Genomic DNA, 24,265 nt, shown 5'->3' with positions numbered 1-24,265 from the left:
TGTACTCTATTAGCAAAAAGGCTCATATTGCAATTTTGGAAACTGGAGACTGTACCTACCTTTGAAATGTGGTTACGGGATTTAGGGAATGTAATACATATGGAAAAGATTCGATACAATACCTCCAATAGAAGTCCAATGTTTTACAAAATATGGCAGCCGATACTGGATAAATGGTCTAGTCCCGCTTCATAACTGGGTTGACGATCTGCTGCTACTCTGTGCTGTACTCCACTCAATATTTATTTTTGGCTTAACTACACTGCTTGTAATGATTAGATGCTGTCTTCTTATACATGTACCACCTAATAGGATTTTGTTTTATTTTGTGTATGTGTGAGTTAAGTTTTGTCCTCTAAATTGGCCATCCCATTCAACAGTACAATGAATGTCATTGTTAGTATTGCTGTCTTTTTTATTTGATTTTTTATTGTAAAATAATAAACATATTATAAAAAATAAAACACAAGTTTAAACTCCTTTAGCTTTAGTCAAAAGGTCATGGCGGCTACAAAAGGCAACATTACAGGTGACATTTTTACCCAGACTTGAGCACTAGCTGCGGAAAAAGCCCCCAAGAAGCAGCTAGCTTCAGAGAAAGCTAGCGCCATTAGCCAGGAGCAAGATGACCCGTCCCCCTCCGAGGCCCAACAAATGCCAACCTCGCACTCTGTCGAAGACATCCTTTCTGAGCTGAGATCCCAACGTATGGAACTCAACACTAAATTAGATGCCATTAACTCTCAGCTCAGTGCGATAGGGGGCAAGGTGACAATTCTGGAAAACGATTTGCCTGACATCAACAACAAGATAACCATAAACGCGGGGCGCCTGGATGAGGCAGAGGGGCGAATCCTATCCATGGAAAACTTACTGACAGACGCCATGGAAACAATAGCATATGCTAAAAAGAAAATAGAGCATCTGGAAGAGAAAACAGAGGACCTGGAAAACAGGGGATGAAGTAATAATTGTGTTCCATTAAATCTGGGTGAAAAAGAAGAGGGAAACATGCCACTGATCCGCTACCTGCAAGACAAACTTCCCGAGTGGCTCCACCTGTCCGTCGACAGGCCCATAGAACTCGAGAGAGCCCACTGAGCACTGAAGCCCCCACCAGCAGCCAGACAACCACCGCACCCAATCACCATACGTTTCCTGAGATTCACCAACAAGGAACGAGTCCTACAGGCGGTGAAAAACAACACCATCACAGTGGGAAACGCCAAACTCACTTTACACCAGGACCTGTCAGCTGGAATACGCCGAGAGTTTGACGAGGTGAGGAAACACTTCATTAACCGAGGCTTCTTCAGGGGATTAAAATACCCAAACGAGCTCTGGATTCTTCACCAAGGAGCCCTGCGACTCTTCAAAACTCCCGAAGAGGCAAAATTTTTTTTGAAAAACAATCCTGGTCAATGAGAAATGGACCAATGACTAAATGCGATTACTGTTATTACTAAAGTAGGTAAGACAACATATAGCCGACATCCAAAGACCCACCCGCCCCGCTAAATGTCAATATAGCCGTCTAATCTATATTTATTTTCCTTTAGCTGAGAGGGATCGGCTCTATAACCTAACCTAGGTCTATTAAGGTTTTAGCCTACTTTTATTTCCCTCTTTTTGTGTTGATATTAATAACTTGTGGTTCCCAATGTCCCTTGGGGGAGGTATTTGTAGGCTGGGCTATTGATTTTATTTTCTGCCTCTTTTAATGTGGTCTGGACAGGGGCTACGTTGACATTTACTCAATGGGGGGCAGAGAGGAGAGGATGCGGCATTTCTTTGGTGGGGAGAGGGAAACGTGCGTTGCTAACTGTTCCCGTTTGTTTTTTCTTTTTCGGAAGGCAGAATTGAACGCAGACTGAGGGGGGGGGGGGTAATAGATCCAATGGGATATGTTGAGTTGTTTGGGAACTCGGCTGGGGTGTTCAGAGATTGTTATTTTATGTACACCATTTATTTTCCTTTTATGTGAACGCAGCTGCAACTATTATCTACCTTTACCCAGAGATGACTTGCACTAAAGTTTGATTACTGTTCGATGACAATGACTAGTACCTAAAATCTATTGACATGGAACTGCCATGGTCTAGGTCATGCAAAAAACCAGAAAAAGATACTATGTGCTCTAAAAAAGGAACAAGACACACCTCTGTGATGCCGAACATGCCAGACTCCCCAGAGCTTGGGTGGGACAGGTGTATTTCTCATCTTTCAAATCAAACAGTAGAGGTACAGCCATACTTATCCATAAGCATGTTCCATTCATAATTGACAAAAACATATCTGATCTGGAGGGGAGATTTATTTTGATAACTGGGTCACTGTATGGGAAACCAATTACTATCTTTAACATATACGCCCCTAACACAGATACTCCTGCTTTCATGTCAAAAATGATAACCCTGTTCAATGAGCATTGTGTTTCCTTTGGAGTACTGGCTGGCGATTTTAATTGTACCCTCAACCCAACCCTAGACAAATCATCTCAAGTCCCCACCACAAATCCTAGATCTGCAAAGATGTTGAACTCTCTTACTAAAGAGATGGGACTGATAGATATCTGGAGAGAGACTAATAGCTCATCTATGGACTATACATACTAATCTAATGTCCATAACACCTACTCTCGTATAGATTACATTTTTATCACAAAGATTTTCATAAATTCAGCCACATGTACAATCGGACCCATAGCACTTTCAGATCACGCCTTTGTCCACCTTCGCTTTGACCTCTGCAAAAACATCCCGAGGTCAAAGAGCTGGAAATTCAACACCTCCATGTTATCAAACGAAGTGTTCCATACATTGGTAACTACATGGATAGACAACTACACACAAGATAACAAAGATTCTCCTGTTTCTCCGGCCACAATGTGGGACGCTGCCAAAGCCACACTAAGAGGTCATCTAATTGCATATGCTTCCTCTAAGAAAAAAGCAATGTTAGCACCCAGGCTAGATCTTGAAAGGAAGCTGGAATGCTGTGAAAAAGTACATAAACAATCCCCAGACAGCACCTCCTGGAGTCATCTTAAAGCAGCCAAAGCTGAACTTGCACTATACTCGGGAGATAAAAAAAAAGTTTATTTACTAACCAGAAATACCATGAGTATAGCAATAGGCCTAGTAGATTGCTTGCTTACCAATTAAAAAAAGAGCAGTCAGAGCGTAAAATCATGGCTCTCCGAACAGCAGAGGACGAGGTCACATATGACCCAAAAAAGATAAATTTTACTTTTCATTATTTTTACTGCAAACTATATACCTCTGAGAGAAAACACATGGAGGCAGAACTCCATTCCTTCCTAGAGGGAATCTCGCTAACTAAACTATCAGAGGCCGACCAAGATGATCTCAACTCCCCCTTCACTCCTGAGGAGATCCTGGAGGCAAATACCTCCATGCCACCTAGTAAGTCCCCAGGCCCAGATGGATTCAGAGAGTTCTACAAAGCTTTTTGGCCACAGCTTAGCCCTATTTTCATGCCAATGCTGGAGGATTTTAGCAAAAACTGAGTTCTTCCAGACTTAATGTACACAGCTCGCATTACAGTGTTGCTCAAAAAAGACAAGGACCCTCTATCCTGCTCGTCCTTCCGGCCCATAAGCTTGTTGGATTTCGACTACAAAATAATTACCAAATTGCTTGCTAAAAGACTAAACACTCTTCTTCCCAAAATAATAAAAGCGGACCAAACTGGGTTTATTAGGGACAGGTACTCTTCTGATAACATTCACCGGCTTTTTGATATTATTGATCAAGTAAACGCACAGAAGACCCCTGTCCTGCTGGCTTTACTGGATGCTGAAAAGGCGTTCAACAGGATGGAGTGGAGCTTTCTGTTCTCAGTCTTAGAAAAGTTCAATATGGGCCCAAACTTTATTAAATGGATTACGTCCCTATACTCTCATCCAAATGCCATGGTGACTACTAACAGACTGAACTCTGATAGATTCCCTTTGGGACGGGGCACAAGACAAGGGTGCTCGCTGTCCCCCCTGCTCTACTTGTTGGGGGTGGAGCCTCTGGTAGAGTTGATAAGGAGCAATCCAAGTATTATGGGTGTTTCTGCCGGCGGCCTGCAGCACAAGATTTTGCACTACGCAGATTATGTCTTGCTCTACATATCCAACCCTGAGAAATCCCTCCCATTTTAGACACAATTGCTCAGTATGGCAAGTTTTCAGGATATAAGATAAATGTTAACAAATCCACTGTTTGCCCTCTCAATCACTCACCAGCTCTATGAAGACACTATGTATGTTCCAATGGAAGACACAGGGGTTTCAATACCTTGGGATCTTCGTAACACCAGATCTGAATAGCCTTTTCAAGGAAAATTATCTTCCACTCCTGGATCGAATAAAGAACGATCTCCAAACCTGGATCTCCCTCCCAATTAGCTTAGTAGGAAGAATTTATGTCACCCGTATGAACATCCTCCCTAGATTGAACTATTTATTTCAGATGCTCCCATGCTATCTCCCAGTTTCTTTTTGCAAAACAACTAACCAAAGCATCACCAAATGTATATGGGGCAATAAAAAACCTAGGATCAAGTTTTCCACTCTATCGAAACCTGAATCTAAGGGTGGTCTTGCCCTTCCCTCCCTTCAATTGTATTACTGGTCTGCCCAAATCCGCAACATGCTAACATGGATCACAAACAGACAAGAGTCAACGTGGATTCAGAAAGAAGCCCAATCCTGTGGTTCATTGCCCCATAGCTCAATTATATTCATTAATAACTTTAGTGAAGTGGGCAACATAGCCAAAACCTTTGTGATTTACAGCACCCTACTAACGTGGAGGGACTGTAAGAAATACCTGGGTATTTCCTCCCAAATATGTTCTCACTCGCCTATAGTATGCAACCCAGACTTGCCAAAAGCAACTTTTCTCTTTGGCATACTCTAGGAATCAGGACCGTTTCAGACCTATTTCATCAGAACACCACTACACAGAAATCCTTTCAAGAGCACTGCAGTGAATTCAAATATATCTTCAAATTAGATATATCATTTCCTCATTTACTTCCAAGAGGAGGTTTAGAACTCAGTTGAATGAAGTTGAAACCCTGCTTGTCACAGCACAATCCATTAAAGGCAAAATATCTTATATCTATAGACTCCTTTCTGAGAAAGGAGGCTCCTCCTTTACTCCTTTAAAAATAATTTGGGAAAAGGACCTTGGTCTGACTATCAGTGATGAGTTATGGGCGGAGGTTTGCGACAGGGTATACTGCTCCTCTACTAATGTAAAAATGAAAGAATCTAATTACACATTTTTGTACAAATGTTATTACACTCCAATGAGACTCCATAGAATGAAAACAGACATGTCTCCTAACTGTAAAAGATGTACCTCTGAAAGTGGAACCTATATGCATGTATTTTGGAGCTGTAGAGAGATCTATACATACTGCTGCACAGAAAATACTAGATGTACAGTTTGATATGACCCCGTGTATCTAACTTCTTAATGCCCAGCAGGACTTTGTTCTTGATCCTGACAGAGAAAATGTGTTTATGACTATTACATACTTTACTAAGAAATGTATTCTTCTATTGTGGCCTCTAATACTTCTCCTACATTTAAAATGTGATTTGACCAGATTGACCTTCTCCCTCTTGAAAAGCTCACCTATGACCTCCACAAGAGACAGCCCAGGTTTGATAGACGCTGGTCTCCACTATTCAACTATATTTCAAACTGGACATAGTGAATGGGGTGATTAGGGAAATGAGCAGATACATGTTGTGTAAGGTGCTGTAAACACTAATTATTTGCTCGTCGTCTCAGCTAAGGCTGGAAATAGCTAATAAGAACCTTGAAAGTGCTGCTGCAAGTTTTTAGATATATATTTAATTTTTAATTTTGTGATAATAATTTTTCATGTTTTTTTTTCATTTTTATTATTATTGTTAGTTATTTAAAAAATATGTTTTTAAGTCTGTCACATCTGTGAATGTGGAATGTGTTTTGTTGGTTGATTGAAAAACAAGAAAACTTAATTTAAAAAATTAACATTTAAAAAAATAAATAATAATAATTATGTTAAACAACATTCTACAGGTTGAATGATTTAGTGTTTCCAGCTGATCCCATTCATCACTTGAACCTCATGTAAAGCGATGTGTTCGACAGTACATGTCTTGTTTGTCTTCCTGCCAGCAGATTATGTCTTTCCACTCTCAGCCTCTCTGATGGACTGTCTCCACCTTCCACCACCGTGCGCCCAATACCCAAAATGTGAATTTGAAGGCTGGCACCCTGAGCCTGAGCTGGTGTGGCTGGACAGTAAAGGAGTCCATCTCAAATGTGAAAACTGTTCAAGGGTGTGTAGATTTTAACTAGGCACTGTATACCCATTGCTTCTTGAAGAAAACAAGCACACACTGGTAAAAATGAAGTTGTCATTGAGATGTTTATTTTGATAAGTAAATTCATACTATTTCATCCTTCCACTAAACCTGGTTGTTAGTTCCATCAGTTAGGTTTCTAGAGAAGCAGACTTGTTGTTCATTCTATTTGCAAATAAATTCATTAAAAATCCTACAATGTGATTTTCTGGATTTTTTTTCTCATTTTGTCTGTCATAGTTGAAGTGTACCTATGATGAAAATTACAGGCCTCTCTCATCTTTTTAAGTAGGAGAACTTGCACAATTGGTGGCTGACTAAATACTTTTTTGCCCCACTGTATTTACCATATCATATGGAGACAGAAACAAACCTTTTACCTTATAAGTAGACATAATTGCAAATGATTGATTAAATCCTTCCAATAGAAATACAAATGTAGTTAAGAATTTTACTTTAATTAAATGAGCTGACTCTTCACATGGGATGATTTTGCTGAACAACAAAAGAAAGGGAACATTGAATGAGCCATCACATCTCCCAAAAACATTTTCAACATACATCTGTAAAATGATAGTCTAGAAACTAAAGCATTGATTGTCTTCCTCTCAAGCTTCCATGTCTTCTCCCTGGACCTCCTCAATGTGCAGCTCTTGAACATCAGACTCTGAGCCCTCATTTTCACTTGCTGAGGATGGCTTGTTGTCAGGCTCAAAAAGCCTCAATTTTGCCCGGATGGCCACCCATTTTTCAACCCTTGGCCAGTCTGTTGTGTGCTTTGGTGTGTGTGTTTCCAAACAAGGACCAGTGGCTGAGGTGGCTGATGTTGGTGGGATTTGGAGGATGATGGAGGCAACAGGGGAAAGAGCCTCAGATCCACAAAGTCCCTTCCACCAGGTGGCTGATGAGATATGTTGGCACGCCTTAGTGAAGTGGGAATATTGCATTTCCATCTCAAAGCCCTTGCTTGGAAGTGTACTTCGCCAGACTGCCAAGAACACCTTGCCCTCATCCAGGCCAAGGTGGCGAGACACGGTAGTGATGACACCATAGGTCTTGTTGATCTCTGCACCAGACAGGATGCTCTTGCCAGCATACTTGGGGTCCAACATGTACGCTGTGGTGTGTATGGGCTTCAGGAAGAAGTCTTCACGCTTTTTGATGTATTTCAGAACTGCAGTTTCCTCTGCTTGGAGCAACAGTGAAGTGGGCAGGGCAGTACGGGTTTCTTCTCTTACATCTGCAAGCAGAGTCTGAACATCAGACAGGGTGACATGGTCTCCCTCAATCCGTGCAATGGCTACTGCTATAGGTTTCATGAGTTTCAGGCTGCTTACCACTGTGGTAAACCGTTTTGGTGCTGGGTTGAGCGTGCAGAGATTACTACAGACACTGGGAGGTTTTAGTCAGCAAACACGACTTTACTTGGCCATAAAATAAACATTACAAAGAAAATCACGTAGGTTTGACTCAGTCGTTCTTTTCAGCGTTAGCTCTGTGTCGTTCTCGCCCGGTTCTCTCCCACGGTGTGCCACAGTGCTCCTTTGATGTGGCACTTTCCCCTAATTACCTCCACTTGGAGCCATCCGTGTCGGGGTGCCCAGCTCATGTACTCCCAGTAGAGGGAGCCAATGTTGCAGTACGTACTTCCCCTCTATTACCACCCCCCGGGGAAGACCTCCCAAGGTACCACACCACTCTCCCCCAAAATACATCATCCAGGAGGATCCTCTTGATGGGGCTGTCCATATCGGCAGACTGTTATATGGACATTTCTTGGAGAGACTCCTTCCCCTCCAGGAGACTGTCAAACATGATCACAACACCACCCCAACAGGTGTTGCTGGGCAGCTTAAATGTGGTGCTCTTATTCTTCTCACTTTGCTTGGTGAGGTAGATTGCTGCTATAACTTGATGACCCTTCACATACCTAACCATTTCCTTGGCTCTCTTGTAGAGTGTATCCATTGTTTTCAGTGCCATGATGTCCTTGAGGAGCAGATTCAATGCATGAGCAGCACAGCCAATGGGTGTGATGTGAGGGTAGGACACCTCCACTTTCGACCAAGCAGCCTTCATGTTCGCAACATTGTCTGTCACCAGTGCATAGACCTTCTGTGGTCCAAGGTCATTTACTGCCTTCAGCTCATCTGCAATGTAGAGACTGGTGTGTCTGTTGTCCTTTGTGTCTGTGCTCTTGTAGAATACTGGTTGGGGGGTGGAGATGATGTAGTTAATTATTCCTTGCCCACAAACATTCAACCACCCATCAGAGATGATTGCAATACAGTCTGCTTTCTCTATGATTTGCTTGACCTTCACTAGAACTCTGTTGAACTCTGCATCCAGCAAATGAGTAGATAAAGCATGTCTGGTTGGAAAAGTAGAATCGAGTGGATTTGGGCCATTGCTGGGATGATTATGGCCCTAAAATGGCAGCTTTGGCTCAGTTCAGGCTGCCTTATCAAGGCCAAATGACTCGGGCCTAGTCTATACAGTCATTCATTTTGGTTTTTGGTCGGATCAGGCTGCCAGACCTGGGTCAGCAGTTTAGACCTGGCATGCTAGAATCAGGCCAGATGTGGGCAAGACGTTTGTGCTACCTGGGTAGAGATGACGTGCAGGATTTTGCAGGGATGTGAAGTCTTGCATGATATCTACTTTTCTAATATGAGAGTAAATTAAGCCGAATACAGGAATAAAAGTAATTTTGACAGAGAGATTTACACGGTTATCAAGACGTCACTCCTACATAAACACAGATCTTCCCCTATGGGAAAAATGAATGTTGGAAAAAACATTTGAGCCATTTCTGTGTTTGACTACTGGGTTTGATGGGTATTAAGACTCATCCACTGTGGGCTGAATTCAATTTACGGTACAAACTTTAATTGAGGAAACATCGTTTTTTGAACTCCCTCACCTACAAAAAAATTCCACTAAACCACTCACTGGCAGTCTGTATGGATATTTTTACCCCCACCCACAATGTTCCTTTTGGGGATATTTTTGTTTTCATCCCGCTCAGTAGGTGGCGGCAATACACCTTTTTGGGTGTAGTCTACCAATGGCAGCTTTGGAAGAAGAAGGCAAGCAAAATTGACATTTTATCTGATTTATGATGTACTACAAACTCATGGCAGGATTAGACAGATGGGTATACAGATAAGATTTGTGGCGGTTGAGGGGAAGGTGGAGGAGAACGAGGCAGTTGTTGTAGGGTACTAGGGGTAAATAGCCCCTGCCTCCCCTGTAATTCACATTAAGACCACAAGATGTCATCTAATTATTTTCCCAACAGTGAGGCTGAGATCATGAGAGAGAAGGACACAGCTAGCACAGTGGATCTGGGCCGATTCCGGCTGAGAGTCAGGGCACTCAGCTGAGAGTCAGACTCGGTCAACGTCATGTAGCCCGAGTCTGGGCCGCCTTCAGCAGTACTACTTATGGCTAGGATGTGGGGATTGAGCTTGGGACGATTCTGTTGTGAGTTATCTGGCCCAAATGCATTACTTGGGGCTCGGGACGATTCTGTTGTGAGTTATCTGGCCCATTGTATTACTTGGGGCTCGGGACGATTCTGTTGTGAGTTATCTGGCCCAAATGTATTACTTGGGGCTCAGGACGATTCTGTTGTGAGTTATCTGGCCCAAATGTATTACTTGGGGCTCGGGCTGATTGTGGCTAATCTCTGGCAGATGATTACACGGGTTGCTTGATATAATTAACATTTATTTATTTATTTTCCCATATTTTCTCATTGTTTCTGTGATATTTCTTTATTTAAGAGTCCTGTTTAAGTAGTATTTTAGTATTTTGATACTTTGTGCATATTGATAAGCATTAAAAATAGGGCCTCCGGAGTGGCGCAGCGGTCTAAGACACTGCAGCAAACTGAGTTGCTACAGATGCTGGTTCGATACCTGTGCCAGCCGTGACCAGGAGACGCACAATTGGCCCAGCATTGTCCGGGTTAGGGGAGAGCCCTGCCGGGCAGGATGTCCCTGTCCCATCACGCTGCCGGAGCAGCTCCTGTGGTGGGCCAGGCGCACGCCGACACGGTCACAAAGGCTGCATTCCAGACACTTGAAAGACACACCTTCAGCCCTCAAATTAAGTGGATACTTCTGATGATGTATCATGACATCTGACAAGTTTACACTTGCAGGGTGAGGGAGGAAGGAATGAAATTTCCTTGCCCGGAAATTCATCACTCGTTGATAATTGTGTTTTCAGCCACCGGGTGCTTTATGTGTGCTACAGTCAATCATGATTGCATGTTTACTTATATTAACTATATAATTATTCATATACACATACTGTATGATAGGTAGCAAATTAATTCGTTAACTAACATTAGCCTGCCTAGCTACTTCTGAAGAAGGAAAATGTTTTATTTCTACAATTTCCAAAAGCTAAACAAACAAAAACATTATTTTTATGAGATGTGTCTGTGCATTAGTAGCACAATTTCTAACTTATTTACATTCATTTTTACTTGCACTTGTTTGTTGACTACAATGACTGGAACAAACTGCAAAAATCACTGAAGCTGGAGACTCATCTCCCTCACTAACTTTAAGCACCAGCTGTTAGAGCAGCTCACAGATCACTGCACCTGTACATAACCCATCTGTAAATAGCCCAGCTAACTACATTATCACCATACTGTTATTTATTTTGCTCCTTTGAACCCCAGTATTTCTACTTGCACATTCATCTTCTGCATCTATCACTCCAGTGTTTAATTGCTAAATTAATAATTAAATTAGTAATTATTTCGCCAAAATGGCCTATTTATTGCCTTATCTTCCTTATCCTACCTCATTTGCACACACTGTCTATAGACTTTTAAAAAATATTTTATTTTTATTATTGACTGTATGTTTGTTTATTCCATGTGTAACTCTGTGTTGTTGTTTGTGTTGTACTGCTTTGCTTTATCTTGGCCAGGTCGCAGTTGTAAATGGGAACTTGTTCTCAACTAGCCTACCTGGTTAAATAAAGGTGAAATTTAAAAATGTAAAATATAAAAATATTGAAGTTGATGTTTTAAAGTTGTTTTTACGTTTTCGCAGACTTTTCTTGGCGGATGTTACAATCGTCACAAATTGAATTATGGATAGTTTCAGGACCCGGAGTGGACATTATTGTACACTCGCAAACTCAACTAAAAACAAGGGCTGAGGGGCTTACTTTGCAAACTTCCCTTGCTTAGCTAATCATTTGGACCACCCTCCATGATGGCGACGGGGATTCCCCCAAGGGCATAAGGCGAGGGTAAGTGGACAAGGGTGTCTTTTAAGTGTTTGGACCGCAGACGGGAGTTGCAGCGATGGGACAAGACAATTTGGATATGACAAAAAGGGTGTCAAAAAGATAAATTCAATTATTTAAAAAAAAATGTGGATTGGTATAATTTGTATGTAATAAAATGTATACAAAATGTAAATGAATGTATACAAAATTGTATGTAACTTTGTATACTTTTATTTAAAAATGCATCGGGCGCTTATGGGGGGATTCTGGTAAAATGCCGGCAAAGTCTGCTGAATTCCGGTAGACTGAAACGGTCTGAGGTACTTGTGCCGATTCTGGTCAGTCACTCATTTTGATTCCGGGCCGATTCTGGTCAGTCATTCATTTTGATTCCTGGCCGATTTCTCGTTGTTGGGGAGATACAGGATATTCGTTTAAAGAGTATATTAAGCAGAACGTAATTAGATACAGGCTAAAATATGTAATATTTTTAAAGAGAAACGGCGCTGGCAGACAGGATTTAGTTCATCCCGGTCTCTGGCCCACACTCCAGTACAGGAGGGTGCGGTAATGCACCATACCGTTGGACGCCAACCACCGATGAACCCCACCGAAGAAGCGGCCATTTTGTTAGACGTCTAGGGAGATTAGCTGACGCCTTTCGTATTGTTTTTTTTTTTACCTTACCCTCACAAATTGGAGGTGTAATTACACTGGTTCTTATAATTGATCAAGTATAATTTATTTTGCGAACAGGGTCGACCTCGTTTTTAAAACCGTAAAGAAGATAGGACAATATTTTGTGTATCATATTCGTGCGAGATCCTGCTAACCATTCATGTTGCAAGCGTGTGCGGTGTTTATTAGCCAGGACCACAGGGCCTTTTCAGCTCATGGCCACCATCTATCGATTTTTTTTAAACAGCTGTCTGCCCCGTGAACGCACAAATTAGCAAAAATTTTATCTTTCACCCAATTTGTATTACCCAAATTAGATTAGAGACTCCTTGGAATATCGCTTTGCTAGCTAGTTTTGCTAGCTAATCGACAGAACCCCGCGTGCGCCATTAGCTGTGAATTAGCTAGTTTGCTAACTACTTCCTAATCTAACTTCGAGACCATGGCAGAGTTGTACATTCGCGTGGCAGAGGACGAAAACGAAGAGCCAATGGAGATCCCATCGGAGGATGATGGGACTGTTTTGCTGTCAACGGTTGCAGCCCAGTTTCCCGGAGCGTGCGGCCTACGTTACAGGAACCCTGTGTCTCAGTGCATGCGAGGCGTCCGTCTAGTTGAGGGTATCTTGCATGCACCTGAGAATGACTGGGGTAGCCTGGTGTACGTCGTCAACTACCCAAAAGGTAAGGTGTGTTTTCGTTTAGAGGCAACGTTGGTAGTTAACGTTAGCTCGCCAAATGTAGCTGCATGGTTGCTGGTACCCGTACTATCTAGCTAGTTAACGTTACTTGCTAATGTTAGCTAGCAACTAGACCAATATGTACTCGTAAGGAGTCTAACTTTACTCCCTTGGTCCACTGACCTTGTTATTTTCAGAGGTAGACTCGATCTGGCAGCCAAATACATCTACATGAGTCGATTCTCAATTGTGATACGGTTCTAGAAATACAAAGCCCTTTACTTTAATTTTACAAAAGCAAAATACACACTCATAACTGGATTTATCACAATTGTACCCGACAGTATTTTTCAGTGACAACACGTTTATGGCGTCGTCCTTCCTTGACACGCAGGTATTTGGAATGCTAGGTAGCCAATTGGCACAGGTGGTCCCGCTATGTTCGGTCTTCCGTAACACGCGCTGTAATGGAACATGGCCATGTTGGAACACTCGCATGTTGATTTGAACCAATTATATTAATTTGGCGCCAGGTCGAAAAGCATTAAACATTTATGTCTATTTAGCTTGCTGTTGGTGGCTAATTTGTCCTGGGATAAAACATATGGAGTGAAAGAAAAAAAAAAGACTCCCCTTTTCTGGACCCTGTCTTTAAAAGATACTTTGTAAAAATACAAATAACTTCACAGATCTTCGTTGTAAAGGGTTTAAACACTGTTTCCCATGCTTGTTCAATTTATTTGTATTTTTTATTTTACCTTTATTTAACCACGTAGGCAAGTTGAGAACAAGTTCTCATTTACAATTACGACCTGACCAAGATAAAGTAAAGCAGTTCGACACATACAACAACACAGAGTTACACATGGCGTAAAACAAACATACAGTCAATAATACAGTAGAAAAATAAGTCTATATACAATGTGAGCAAGTGAGGTGAGATAAGGGAGGTAAAGGTAAAAAAATAAATAAAAAAAGGCCATGGTGGTGAAGTAAATACAATACAACAAGTAAAACACTGGAACAGTAGATTTGCAGTGGAAGAATGTGTGAAGTAGAAATAGAAATAATGGAGCAAAATAAATAAATAAATACAGTAGGGGAAGAGGTAGTTGTTTGGGCTAAATTATAGATGGGCTATGTACAGGTGCAGTAATATGTGAGCTGCTCTGACAGCTGGTGCTTAAAGCTAGTGAGGGAGAAGTGTTTCCAGTTTGAGATTTTTGTAGTTCGTTCCAGTCATTGGCAGCAGAGAACTGGAAGGAGAGGCGGCCACTGGAAGAATTGGTTTTGGGGGTGACCAGAGAGCTATACCTGCTGGAGTGAGTGCCACAGGTGGGTGCTGCTATGGTGACCAGCGAGCTGAGATAAGGGGGGACTTTACCTAGCGGGGTCTTGCAGATGACCTGAAGCCAGTGGGTTTGGCGACAAATATGAAGCGAGGGCCAGCCAACGAGAGCATACAGGTCGCAGTGGTGGGTAGTATATAGGGCTATATGTTACTGTGATAGACTGCATCCAATTTATTGAGTAGGGAATTGGAGGCTATTTTCTAAATGACATCGCCGAAGTCGAGGATCGGTAGGATGGTCAGTTTTTCGAGGGTATATTTGGCAGCATGAGTGAAGGATATTTTGTTGCCAAATAGGAAGCCAATTCTAGATTTAATTTTGGTTTGGAGATGTTTGATGTTAGTCTAGGAGAGTTTACAGTCTAACCAGACACCTAGGTATTTGTAGTTGTCCACATATTCTAAGTCAGAACCGTCCAGAGTAGTGATGCAGGCAGGTGCAGGCAGCGATCGGTTGAAGAGCATGTATTTGGTTTTACTTGTGTTTAAGACCAGTTGGAGGCCACGGAAGGAGAGTTGTAATGGCATTGAAGCTCGTCTGGAGGGTTGTTAACAGTGTCCAAAGAAGGGAAGGAACCATGAACAATTAATGAACATGCACCTGTGGAAAGTCGTTAAGGTACCAACAGCTTACAGACAGTAGGCAATTAAGGTCACAGTTATGAAAACTTAAGACACTAAAGAGGCCATTCTACTGACTCTGGAAAACACCAAAAGAAAGATGCCCAGGGTCCCTGCTCATCTTCCTGAACGTGCCTTAGGAATGCTGCAAGGAGGCATGAGGACTGCAGATGTGGCCAGGGTAATAAATTGCAATGTCCGTACTGTGAGACGCCTGAGACAGGATGGATAGCTGATCGTCCTCGCAGTGGCAGACCACGTGTAACAACACCTGCACAGAATCGGTACATCCGAACATCACACCTGCGGGACAGGTACAGGATGGCAACAACAACTGCCTGAGTTACACCGGGAACGCACAATCCCTCCCATCAGTGCTCAGACTGTCCGCAGTAGGCTGAGAGAGGCTGGACTGAGGGCTTGTAGGCCTGTTGTAAGGCAGGTCCTCACCAGACATCACCGGCAACAACGTCGCCTATGGGCATAAACACAACGTCACCGGACCAGACAGGACTGGCAAAAAGTGCTCTTCACTGACGAGTCGCGGTTTTGTCTCACCAGGTGTGATGGTCGTATTCGCGTTTATCGTTGATGGAATGAGCGTTACACCGAGGCCTGTACTCTGGAGCGAGATGGATTTGGAGGTGGAGGGTCCGTCTCGCACAGTGTGTCACAGCATCATCGGACTAAGCTTGTTGTCATTGCAGGCAGTCTCAACGCTGTGCGTTACAGGGACGACATCCTCCCTCATGTGGTACCCTTCCTGCAGGCTCATCCTGACATGACCCTTCAGCATTACAATGCCACCATCATTGTTCAGGGACACATTATTACATTTTTGTTAGTCACATGTCTGTGGAACTTGTTCAGTTTATGTCTCAGTTGTTGAATGTTATGTTTATACAAATATTTACACGTTAAATCAGCTGGAAATAAATGCAGTTGACAGTGAGAGGACATTTCTTTTTTTTGGTTTATGTAAATGTATTTTGCAACGTGTCTGGTATGGTTAACATGTAACGCAAACCCTATAAAGGTGTATCAATTTAACGTTTTCAAAATCTTTTCTGTAACTTTTGTAATAATGAAAGATAATGTCCTTTAAAGGCCTGATTGGTGGAGTGCTGCCGAAATGGTTGTCCTTCTGAAAGGTTCTCCCATCTCCGCAAAGGAACTCCGGAGCTCTGTCAAGAGTGACCGTCGGGTTCTTGGTCAGTTCCCTGACCCTGATTTATTTATTCTTGACTTTTAATTGTGAAAGTAAGTCTAGTCTCGTCTTCCCTTGCTAGAAAGTTGGCTAAACACTAGTCTATTAGCTTCCCACATTACCGTGTGAAATAATCTGATTTATAATGAAATAAATGCCCTGCCAATTTTTTATACTTGCCTGTGTAACTGTTATCCCGATTTGATATGCTGCAATGTTTTCGCATATCAGATAGTGTCCATTTTTAGCCACGGAGGAGGGGGGGGGCATAACAATTTCAGTCACAGTTCATATAAGGAAGTCAGTCAATTGAAGTAAATTAATTAGTCCCTAATCTATAGATTTCACTTGACTGGGATTACACACATGGATCTGTTGGTCACAGATACCTTTAAAAAATGTAGGTGCGTGGATCAGAAAACCTGTCAGTGTCTGGTGTGAACACCATTTTCCTCATGCAGTGTGACAAATCTCCTTCGCATAGAGTTGATCAGACTGTTGATTGTGGAACGTTGTCCCACTCCTTCAATGACTATGCAAATTTTTGGGATATTTCCGGGAATTGGAACACGCTGCCGTGTGCATCGATACAGAGCATCCCAAACATGCTCAATGGGTGACATGTCTGGTGTGTATGCAGGCCATGGAAGAACTGGGATAGTTTCAGTTTCCAGAAATTGTGTTCAGATCCTTGTGACATTGGGCCGGGCATTATCATGCTGAAACATGAGGTGATGGTGGCAGATGAATGGCACGACAATGGGCCTCAGGATCCCGTCACGGTATCTCTGTGCATTCAAATTGCCATCAATAAAGTGCAATTGTGTGATGTCTATCTTATGCCTGCCCCTACCATAATCCCACCGCCACCGTGGGGCACTCTTTTCACAACGTTGAAGTCAGCAAGCTGCTCGTCCACACAATGCCATACATGTCTGCGGTTGTGAAGCGGGTTGGGTGTACTGCCAAATTCTATCAAATTACATTGGAGGTGGCTTATGGTAGAGAATAGAGGTCGACCAATTATGATTTTTTTTCAACGCCGATACCAATTATTGGAGGACCAAAATAAGCCGATACCGGTTAATCAGCCATAAAAAGAAAAAAGTATTATTTTTCTATATATATATATATTTTTTTTTGTAATGACAATTACAACAATACTGAATGAACACTTTTAACTTAATATAATATATCAAAAAAATCAATTTAGCCTCAAATAAATAATGAAATGTTCAATTTGGTTTAAATAATGCAAAAACAATGTGTTGGAGAACAAAGTAAAAGTGCAATATGTCCCAGGTAAGAAAGCTAATGTTTAAGTTCCTTGCTCAGAACATGAGAACATAAGAAAGCTGGTGGTTCCTTTTAACATGAGTCTTCAATATTCCCAGGTAAGAAGTTTTAGGTTGTAGTTATTATAGGAGTTATAGGACTATTTCTCTCTATACGATTTGTATTTCATATATACCTTGGTGACTATTGGATGTTCTTATAGGCACTTTAGTGTTGCCAGTGTAACAGTATAGCTTCCATCCCTTTCCTCGCCGCTACCTGGGCTCGAACCAGGAACACATCGACAACAGCCACCCTCGAATCAGCGTTACCCATGCAGAGCAAGGGGAACAACTACTCCAAAGTCTCAGAGCAAAAATAGTTTGGAACACTATTAGCGCACACCCCGCTAACTAGCTACCCATTTCACATCGGTTACACCAGCCTAATCTTGGGAGTTGATGCGCTGTTTATGACTTCAAGCCTAATGTTTGTAGAGCTGCTGGCAAAACGCACGGAAGTGCTGTTTGAATGAATGCTTACGAGCCTGCTGGTGCCTACAATCGCTCGGTCAGACTGCTCTATCAAATCATAGACTTAATTATAACATAATAACACACAGAAATATGAGCCTTAGGTCATTAATATGGTTGAATCCGGAAACTATAATTTCGAAAACAAGACGTTTATTCTTTCAGTGAAATATGGAACCGTTCTGTATTTTATCTAACGGATGGCATCCCTAAGTCTAAAAATTGCTGTTACATTGCACAGCCTTCAATGTTATGTCATAATTACGTCAAATTCTGGCAAATTAGGCGGCCCAAACTGTTGCATATACCCTGACTCTGCGTGCAATGAACGCAAGAGAAGTGACACAATTTCACCTGGTTAAGTTAATTAACCTTTCTAGGACACACATTCCGCTAGCGGAACCCCTCGACATTTTCATATGCCGCTGAAATACATATTAGCAATTCAATGTCACATCGATCTTACTCTGGTAGGAGGAATGTCTTCTGTCAAAAGCAAATATGAAGACTCCTATTTTCCCGGTTTTCACAAAAAAGGCTGTCCCACGGAGTTGAATGCTCTGAGCACGGCACTTGCTTTACATTTTGGCTCATATCGCGTATACTTACGGTATTGTGATTTTTAGACATGGAAAATCGATTTGTTTACTGCTGATTTTTGTAGGTTTCTCATATAGTGTCCATTGTATGTCGCATCACCTACCACCCTACAAATAGCCTAGAATAACATGATCACTTGTAAAAAAAAATTAAATAAAGTAAACTTTTTAGGGGATACACAGTGGGTGAAAATGGGCTTTGGTGATGACATTTCACTTATGTTATAAAGTACATTTTACTAAGAAAAATGTGATTCTTAATGTTCTGAATCGTTCAGTTGGATCTTTCTCTAACATATCAAAAAGTTAGATTTCGTAACCTAATGCATCTGATAATAAGCACCAAGCTCTCTTGACAGCGGTGCTGCTTTCTCACACTTGAGGATTTGACATGTTATGGTGGTCATCAGCAAAGTTGTTAAAGCGGGTCTCAAAAAGCTACATTCACACGACACGAGCTGAATTAAATATAAAAGGCTTTGAAAATAAAAAAGCTTGCAGTGTGCTCTGTTGACATTTCAGAGATATGCTTGTTTATGTGAGATCTTCTTAAAAAAATAATAGGAATTTTGCACTATATGAAGTGTATACTAAAATATGAAAATGTCTATCTTACCTCTGTTTTATGGCCTTGAAGAAGGATGAGTTCAACTGTGATTTCTGTTAGTTTTGCCTTAATTCTCGCACAGCTTTCAGCCTAGCTGACGCAATGCTATTTTCCAGATTTTTCGGCCTCCCGTTGATTTAGTCACCCTAATTGTGGCCATCCTACATGGGTAAAAATTAGATTTGGACCACTGGTTTTCTTGGAGTATCTAAACATATCAGTCAAAATGTTTTTGGGGCCTCCCGAGTAGCGCAGCGGTCTAATGCGGAGCTTCTGGCGTCGCTATAGACCCAGATTCAATCCCATGAGGCAGCGCACAATTGGCCCAGCTTCGTCTGGGTTAGGGGAGGGTTTGGCCAGCCGGATTTTCTTGTCCCATCGCCCTTGAACGGCTCCTTGTGGCAGGCTTGGTCGCCTGCAAGCTGAGTTCGGTCATCAACGGCTGGCTTCCGTGTTAAGCAAGCAGTGCACCTTGGCAGAGTTGTGTTTCGGAGGACGCATGGCTCTCGACCTTCGCCTCTCCCAAGTCCATACGGGAGTTGCAGCAATGGGACATGACTGTAACTACCTTTTTGGATATCACGAAATTGGGGAGAAAAAGGGGTAAAGACAGCCAAAAATAAGGTTATAATGTTTGGTTTGTTTGAACAGTCACTGAGATTTTATATATTATAGCAATGCGATTTTATATATTATAGCAATGCCAAAAAAGTATTAAATATTATTTAATGCCAAGCTAAACCGAGACAGCAATCTTGAAGTCTGTGATTTTGAAGTTGATTAGCTTCCCACATCGCCATTTGAAGTATTCAGATTTATAATGAAATAATATGCCCTGGCAAATATTCATATACTTGCCGGTGTAATCTACAACATTATCCCAATTTGATAAGCTGCTTCAATATATCCCCCCCATCAGCTAAAATAGAATATTCTCATGATTTGGTTGCAGAGAAAGCGCAAGCTGTTTTTACCAATAGCCTGGAATCTATAGTGTACTTTTTTAGTACTTTTGGAGGGATTCTAAATAAGGCTACAATGTTTGGTTTATTGTTTGAACAGTCAGTGAGATAAAATGTATTTATCAACGCAAAATAGTTTACTCTGATGCATAGCCTATAGGTCAGATCAAGGAACCAAGTGAGCTTCATTGCCTACACAATACTGCCATGGCTACGCAAGGAATGAGATTTTACAATTTTCATGTGGTATGTGAGTACGTAGAATGTCGGAGCGCACTACAGCGACATTGCTACGCGTTAGGCGTAGCTCCGTAGGGTTTGTCTCCATAGGGTATACTAGCTAGATCTACCTAACATTTATATTTCTTAGCTAGTTAGTTTGTTTAGGCCAATGACCAAGTATTTTAACATTGTTCCTCCTCCTGATTTTGTCTTATCACCTTATCATAATGTCATACAACATTTTGCATTCCTGTGTCAGATAACAAAAGGAAAATGGATGAAATGGATGCTGCCTCTGCGGTTAAAATGAAGAGGAGTATCGAGAAAACATCAGACCTCATTATCCTTGGTTTGCCTTGGAAAACGTCTGAGCAAGATTTGAAAGACTACTTCGCCACTTTTGGAGAAGTCATCATGGTGCAGGTAACCCAAACTAATCAACATTTTGTTGAATGGTTGATGTACTTCATGGAGGTAGCATGCATGTCAATAATCATACCTCTCTCTCGCTCTCTCTGTCTCTCTCTGCAGGTCAAAAGAGATGTTAAGACTGGGAACTCAAAGGGTTTTGGTTTTGTTCGGTTCACTGAGTACGAGACTCAATCCAAAGTGATTTCTCAGCGACACATGATTGACGGAAGATGGTGTGACTGCAAACTACCCAACTCTAAGGTATTTAATCAATGTTTAGGAGTACCTGCTTATTTAAATCCTTTCCTCTAAAGTCTCAATTGTGTTCTATTCCCAGTTCAGGTAAAATATTTAAGTGCTTTCACTCTTTTATTGTCATGTTAGGCAGGTCCCGATGAGCCCATGCGCAGCCGTAAAATCTTTGTTGGCCGCTGCACAGAGGACATAACCACTGATGAGCTCCGGCAGTTCTTCATGCAGTATGGCGAGGTCACTGATGTCTTCATTCCCAAACCCTTCCGGGCTTTCGCCTTTGTGACTTTCGCAGATGACCAGGTATGTTTTTCGATGGCTGTTGCTCAACCTGTGGTGCGCAGATTATATTCTGGTTGGTTTGCTTGTTGAATCATCTCCTACACCCACCCCCCTCTCTGTCTAGGTTGCTTCAGCCCTGTGCGGAGAGGACCTGATCATCAAGGGTGTCAGCGTGCACATCTCTAACGCTGAGCCTAAGCACAATAATAGTAGGCAAATGATGGATCGTGGGGCTGGTGCGTTCGGGGGCCAGGGCTATGGCGGTGGTCGTGGAGGGATAGGGAGCAGTGGCAGTAGCGGGGTGAATTTCGGGGGGCTTAGCCTTAACCCAGCCATGATGGCCGCCGCTCTGCAGAGCAGCTGGGGCATGATGGGTATGCTTGCTAACCAGCAGGGTCAGACCAATTCGGCAGGCACCGCCGCTGCCGGGCAGACCAGTGCCACCCGAGATCAGAGCCAGGCCTATAGTTCTAATAGCACCAGTTACAGCAGCCCCAGCTCAGCTAGCCTAGGGTGGGCTGCAGGCACCAACTCTGCCTCCGGCAGTGGGTTCAGCTCCGGATTTGGCACCTCTATGGAGTCAAAATCATCAGGTTGGGGAATGTAGAAAACTTTGATTTAAAGTCCTATTTCTAGATTAATCTGGTAAGTATTTTGAGGGGCAAGAAAGAGTTAGTCATATCTTATGTCCCTGCTATTTAAAACTATATTGCCTTTCATTTTGTTAAAGAAGACATTTGACTATTCATATGTTTGTGTGTGTGACTAATTCTGTAGGAAATGAGTGCACAGAGTGGTTGAAGTGTATAGTTCTTTAGGGGTAAACTGCTACACTACATGTCTTTTTTTTTCCTTGAGAAAAAGTTATTTAGTTTAAGACGTGACATGATGACTCTGCATGCTAAGTAGATATTTCTGAGATGCACGAGTATCAAGAAAGCCCCCCTAAACCACCTGTATATGGTCTTGAATTGGGCTTGAGGTTTAATCTCTGTATGCAGTTGATTGTCTTTTTTGTTTGCCGTTTTATGGAAAGCCTTCATGAAAATCTCTTCAACAGTTAACTCTTCTTCTTTCATTTTTTTTGTTGAATTTCCTGGAAAGAAGCCCCTCATTGGCAGCAATGTTCGACCAAACTCAGTATCAGTACCCCTCTTCCCATGTGTAAATGCTTTGCCATCGAAAGACACAGCTTCACTCTGCATATACTGTGTTAGACGGTGGGTGTTGTCTTTATCTCCCCTTTTTATGGATCAAAACATCTTGTCTGCTTTATCACTTGAGAACAAAGTGATTGGTAGTGGCCAAAGAGTGAGAGACTGAGTGGGAAAAGCAGTGTGTAAAGGACTGGTTGTGCGATGCTGAAGAGACAGATGTCTGCGAGAGTTGAGAAGAACCTGTGGCTTTGTGCGAGTGTGTTCCATATGACCATCAAAAGGACATTCATCGTATCTTGAGATCCCGAAGGTCTCCTTTCTCTATTTCTATCAAGCTTAATCTTGAACACAATGGAATGTTTAGCGCTATGAATATTTGTATCCTTTCTTGCTGTCTGATTTGATGTGGATGCTGTATGGTGTGTGTGCTTCATTTTCTTCTTGTTCCTACCCCTTTCCGTGTGAAAATGTGACCTGCTGTTGGTGATTGTCTGTGTTGAGAGGACTGGGGGAGCTTGGAGGATTGTGAACTCGGTGTGTCTTAAGAGGGTGAAGTGGCAAGCGTTAGACGAGCTATTGACATTTTGTGTTATAGTGTTTTTGAATGCATTTTATATGTTTTGTGAATCAAAGGGAATTCTCAAATAAAACAAAATTTGACCAGGTATGTTGCCTACCTGACAGTAATTTAGTTTAAACATTTTGGACTGTTAACATTAATTGAACTGCGAACACTTTAATTCGCATGTATAGGAACCTTGGACACTGCCGGCTCAGGTTTACATCAAAACCCCAGAGTGAATTCAATTTTCGGGAAGCTGAAGACTGGAGTTTGATGCACTGTTGGTTGGGGGCAGGCAACAAGCCAATAGTGGAGATGCTGCAGAATGCCTTATGTTTGAAAAGGGACTTCTTTGCCCCACTAACAAGACCCTTTGGACCACCCCATTGAAATTTAAAACAGACCATTCTCAATTGGGCAGAGGTATTCGGTTTATACCGTCAAATTGGTCAATCTTAAAAGCAGTGCTAAAATGTTATCTATTTAACTAATTGCCTGCAATTAAGTGACAATCATGTTTTTGTTTTATTTCAGTCCGTTTTTTGAAGACATGGCCTGATTTTATATTTTAAAAATAATAATTAAATCTGGCTTTTGAAAGATTAATTTGGTCAAATTATGCTTTGTCTCAATACAGCCATTGGTTATGGTAAATGAAAGTGCAAAGATTTAAGTAAAGGCTTATATTTCAAGTATTCTGTAGATTTCTTTTTGATTTGCTTTAAAATGTAAAATTTCAGTCGGATTGACAGAATATTCCTGAATTATTTTACGCCGTAAAGGGGAATGACTTGTTTGACTTGAGTCAATTCTACGGGGTTTTGGATCATTTATGATTGAACTCGCCAGCGGGAATCATATCACTTGTGTACTGATATTGACCTCTTTATTTTTAGTTCTCTAAAATGTAAAATAAAGTTTAACATTTTGAATCATTTGTTGTATTTGTCCCTTTAGACAAGCTTTAAAAGTTTATCAGCAGCCAGCACCATATTTAGTGTCTGGTCAGAAATTACTGTTGCCATGTTTACATTTTATGTTGAGTCAGTGTGGCAACCTTATGCCAATATTAGATCAACATCTTTTATAGATCAACTTCGCAATTTGTTGAATTTAGATTTGGGCTCGACTCAATCCATATCGTGGAAGTTAAGTGCGATTGCAATTTAAAGGCAACGTTCTCGCGTTCGCAGCGACTGCGTTCATGGTAAACACTACATAAATCATCTCAA

At 41.8% G+C, this 24,265-nt stretch overlaps 1 protein-coding gene across 2 annotated transcripts in view; it reads left to right on the top strand.

The window, feature by feature from the left end:
- LOC110491896 (TAR DNA-binding protein 43) overlaps positions 1 to 23,965 on the top strand; it is a 35,092-nt gene extending 11,127 nt beyond the window's left edge. The window contains exons 1-5 of one of the 2 annotated variants that reach the window (XM_021565720.3): positions 11,667 to 12,996; positions 20,629 to 20,792; positions 20,901 to 21,041; positions 21,165 to 21,335; positions 21,439 to 23,965. In XM_021565720.3, coding sequence (XP_021421395.1) covers positions 12,756 to 12,996; positions 20,629 to 20,792; positions 20,901 to 21,041; positions 21,165 to 21,335; positions 21,439 to 21,921 — 1,200 coding nt within the window. In that variant the 5' untranslated portion in view covers positions 11,667 to 12,755 and the 3' untranslated portion in view covers positions 21,922 to 23,965. Of the gene's footprint in view, positions 1 to 11,666; positions 12,997 to 20,628; positions 20,793 to 20,900; positions 21,042 to 21,164; positions 21,336 to 21,438 lie in introns of those variants that run through there. The other variant, XM_090201642.1, reaches the window with a different exon arrangement.
- Positions 23,966 to 24,265: the final 300 nt, after the last annotated feature.

The sequence above is a fragment of the Oncorhynchus mykiss genome, chromosome 16 (assembly GCF_057628025.1).
Source record: "Oncorhynchus mykiss isolate SJ-2025 chromosome 16, ASM5762802v1, whole genome shotgun sequence".
In the NCBI taxonomy this organism is placed as follows: Eukaryota; Metazoa; Chordata; class Actinopteri; order Salmoniformes; family Salmonidae; genus Oncorhynchus; species Oncorhynchus mykiss.
The sequence above is the reverse complement of the archived record's forward strand: the minus strand, read 5'-3'. Positions and strand labels throughout refer to the sequence as shown.